Below are 3,355 nucleotides of genomic sequence, written 5' to 3'. Positions count from 1 at the left end.
CTGTGTGCTGTGCATGTGACTGCAGAGCAGGGCACTACACCTGTGTGCTGTGCATGTGACTGCAGAGCAGGGCACCACACCTGTGTGCTGTGTATATGAATGTGGCGTGAGCCAAACAGAACATGCTGATTTCTCACTAGCTGTGTGTGCTGCTTAAGTTTTCTAAATATTTGATCATCCATCTTGGATTTTTTTTTAATGTGATGCCTATGTTGTTTAGAAGAATATTTTTAATCTCCAGCCATTTGGGCTTTTTAAGTTTTATACCCGATCATTGATTGTAGGCTTTCCACTCTTGTGGCCCCCAGTGCATTCCCTGTATGCAGATGTTCGCTGGCTCTGTGATGGTGTGACATGGTATCCTTTTTGTCAATGGAAATTTTCATTGACTCTCACAAGGCCTTCTGACATTATGTATTTTGTTTCCTGAGCTCCTGTGGGCTTATTCTATCCTAAAGACCTTCATAGACTTTTCACTGATTTCTCCTCAAATTGTTAACATCTTTTTCCTTGGTGCATCTCAATATAATGCAATTCTGTGTGTTGTAGGGATGAGCTAGTCCGTATTATGAACCACACCATCTGTATTTTGCCATGAAGTGTCTTTTGATCAGAATCAATATTAAGTCATTAAATCTCAACAAGTGACTTGAAGTTCTTGACGGTTGCTTTATTTTCGCTTTGCTTTTTTTTATTTCCTTTGGGTTTTTCATTTCACATGGCATCTTTCGCTTTTCTTTCAGTTTGCCAAGGCACGAGTAATAAGCTCACGCAGTTGGGCACTTTCGAAGATCACTATTTGAGTCTCCAGAGGATGTTCAATAACTGCGAAGTGGTCCTTGGGAATTTGGAAATTACCTATGTGCAAAGGAATTATGACCTTACCTTCTTAAAGGTTAGTTGATGGAATTTCATTTTCCTGCCCAAATATGGTAGGAGTAGATAAAGTAGATAAAGGCCTTGGTAGAACTTAATTTTAGATGCATGTGCGTGTGCTATAGCAATTACAAGACCTGAGGAATTGTAGGTGAGAGTTTTATGAGAAGACCAGTTTACAGGCTAGTGCCAAGCTTTAGCTAGAAAACAGTATCAATGAGAAGCAGACTAGTCTAATGTTTCAGTATCATTTCAGACACTGACATAAGTCCCTAAAGCCCACTATTTTAAGGAGTGAGGTGCTGGTAAAGTGGAAAGAAGGAAAAGGTACTCCTTTCTAACATTTGCCAATATCCTTGGCATAAAAACTCCAACCATGGCTGACTTCAAGCTACCAAGAGTTTAAAAACCAGTTGACGAAATTCCTGGGTATTTAACAATAGGCTCAAGAGAGCCAGAAATCTTTGCCTCTGAAGACTGCCGAGTTTATTGGTTGTTGAGCCTTGACTGGATTTGCTTGCTTGCCCGCCTCTGGGTTTCAATTTTTTGAAATAGGAGAGTGTGCAAACTGAAAGAAAATATTTTGTAGAACAGTTGCATTTTTCAGCTGAGTGAATTGAACACCAAGTAAATGACAGGCACTGCCTTTCTACACAACACAGAGCATCTGATATATAAATGCCAGTGGTGTCCAACATGAGGACAGGAATCGCTGTAGGTCCCATCACCTCCCCTTTCCCCACTTTCATTCATCTGCTTGCTTTGTTTTTAGCCACTCGTTGGCATGACCTTTCAGCCTAGTAAATCCCGGTATTCTTTCTCAACATGTGTCTGTCTTACCTCTTAGACCATCCAGGAGGTGGCTGGCTACGTACTCATTGCCCTCAACACGGTGGAGAGGATTCCCTTGGAAAATCTGCAGATCATTAGAGGAAATTTACTTTATGAAAACACCTATGCTTTGGCAGTCTTATCCAACTATGCCACAAATAAAACCGGCATGAGGGAGCTGCCCATGAGGAATTTACAAGGTGAGCAACTGGGGGATATGGAGCTTACAACTGGGGGAGAGTGACTTTCGTCCTTCTTCTTATGAACTTGTCCTATTTCTTGATTCCACCTCAACAAAGACTTGTATTCATATATATATATGTGTGTGTGTGTGTGTGTGTGTGTGTGTGTGTGTGTGTGTGTATACATAGAGAGAGAGAGAGAGTGCCAGCGCCTGCAAGGTGCAAGCAGGTGATGTTTCTAAGATGATGAAAGGTGATTGAATCAAATGGAAGATTTAAAACAGGTTCCAGTTTTTCCAGGGACAGGGAAAAATATTCAAAGAGTTAGTAAGAATTGGAAAGACTCTGCAGATGGAAAGTATGATTCGATAGCCTGGGCTAGAATGGAAAGTTTTCATGTATAGAGAGTGGATAACTGCCAATCTTATTACTGGGACCTCACACATGAAGGGCACATGTTAGAGAATAGTTGATATCTGTGACACTTTCAAGACCTCGAAAGAGGAAATAGCAAGTTGGCACCACAGCGCTGCCCCTAGAGTTTTCACTCTTTCCTTTGTGTTGTGTGGTCTCGATTCAAGAAGAGGCTACCTGGCAGGTGGGTTTGTACTCTGCAGCACCAGGAGGCTCACAGGTACAAAGATGCCAAGGTCTAGGCCCTGCAACTAGCTAGGCACTCCCCTCTGGTTTGACTCCTTGGTTTTGACATGCTGAAAAATTTCTATACGATTCTTCACTCACCACTTTAACTGCTCAGGCACCCCCACACACGTTTCTCAGTTTATGCTAATGCTAATTGGTGTTATGGGTGCATTTGGTATAATGGCCTATTACATGTCTGCCTGTGCTGCCTCACAACTCTGTCTTAATGAGAAGTGGTTGAGAGCGTGGATTCTGGAGCCAGCCTGTCTGGGTTCCAGTCACGGCTCCATCACTTACCAGTCAGATGGCCCTTGAGCATGGTATTTAACCTCTCAGGCACCTCGGTTTCCATATCTTTAAAAATGGGGGTGATAACAGCAGCATGCTTCTTGGGCTGTTGAGCAAAAGAGGTGACTTAATACAGGTAAAGAATTTGGTGGCTTTCTGTTGTTTTGTTACCATCCAGAGGAGGTTTTCTGAAACCTGATGTTTTCATATACCGTATATACTTGAGTATAAGGCAACCCGAATATCAGCCGAGGCACCTAATTTTACCACCAATCTGTAAACATTTGGACATACCCTTACAGAAGCGTCTTGAGGAGAAGACGGGCCAGTCAGTACAGTGTAACACCGATGAAACATACAGCTTTCTTTTGGTTCTTTAATGCGCCACCCCCCCCCACTATCATGACCCTAATTCTACCTTACAAATCTGGCTAGAGCAGAGCATGTACATGGGTACAAGTAAGAGCTGGAAACACAGGGGATATAGGACAGATAAACTCCTTGGGACCATTATTGAGAGTGGTCATACCAGGAGG

At 42.6% G+C, this 3,355-nt stretch overlaps 1 protein-coding gene across 1 annotated transcript in view; it reads left to right on the top strand.

Moving 5' to 3' along the window:
- Nucleotides 1-3,355, top strand: part of EGFR (epidermal growth factor receptor) — a 213,125-nt gene that overhangs the window by 135,161 nt on the left and 74,609 nt on the right. The window contains exons 2-3 of the mRNA XM_013005999.2: nt 744-895; nt 1,724-1,907. Of these exons, the coding sequence (XP_012861453.2) occupies nt 815-895; nt 1,724-1,907 (265 nt within the window). The 5' untranslated portion in view covers nt 744-814. The remainder of the gene's footprint in view (nt 1-743; nt 896-1,723; nt 1,908-3,355) is intronic.

This window comes from Echinops telfairi, unplaced genomic scaffold (genome assembly GCF_000313985.2).
Source record: "Echinops telfairi isolate 266 unplaced genomic scaffold, ASM31398v2 ScPeMD7_7;HRSCAF=31, whole genome shotgun sequence".
In the NCBI taxonomy this organism is placed as follows: domain Eukaryota; kingdom Metazoa; phylum Chordata; class Mammalia; order Afrosoricida; family Tenrecidae; genus Echinops; species Echinops telfairi.
Note: the sequence above shows the minus strand (reverse complement) of the source record. Positions and strands in the feature narration are given on the sequence as shown.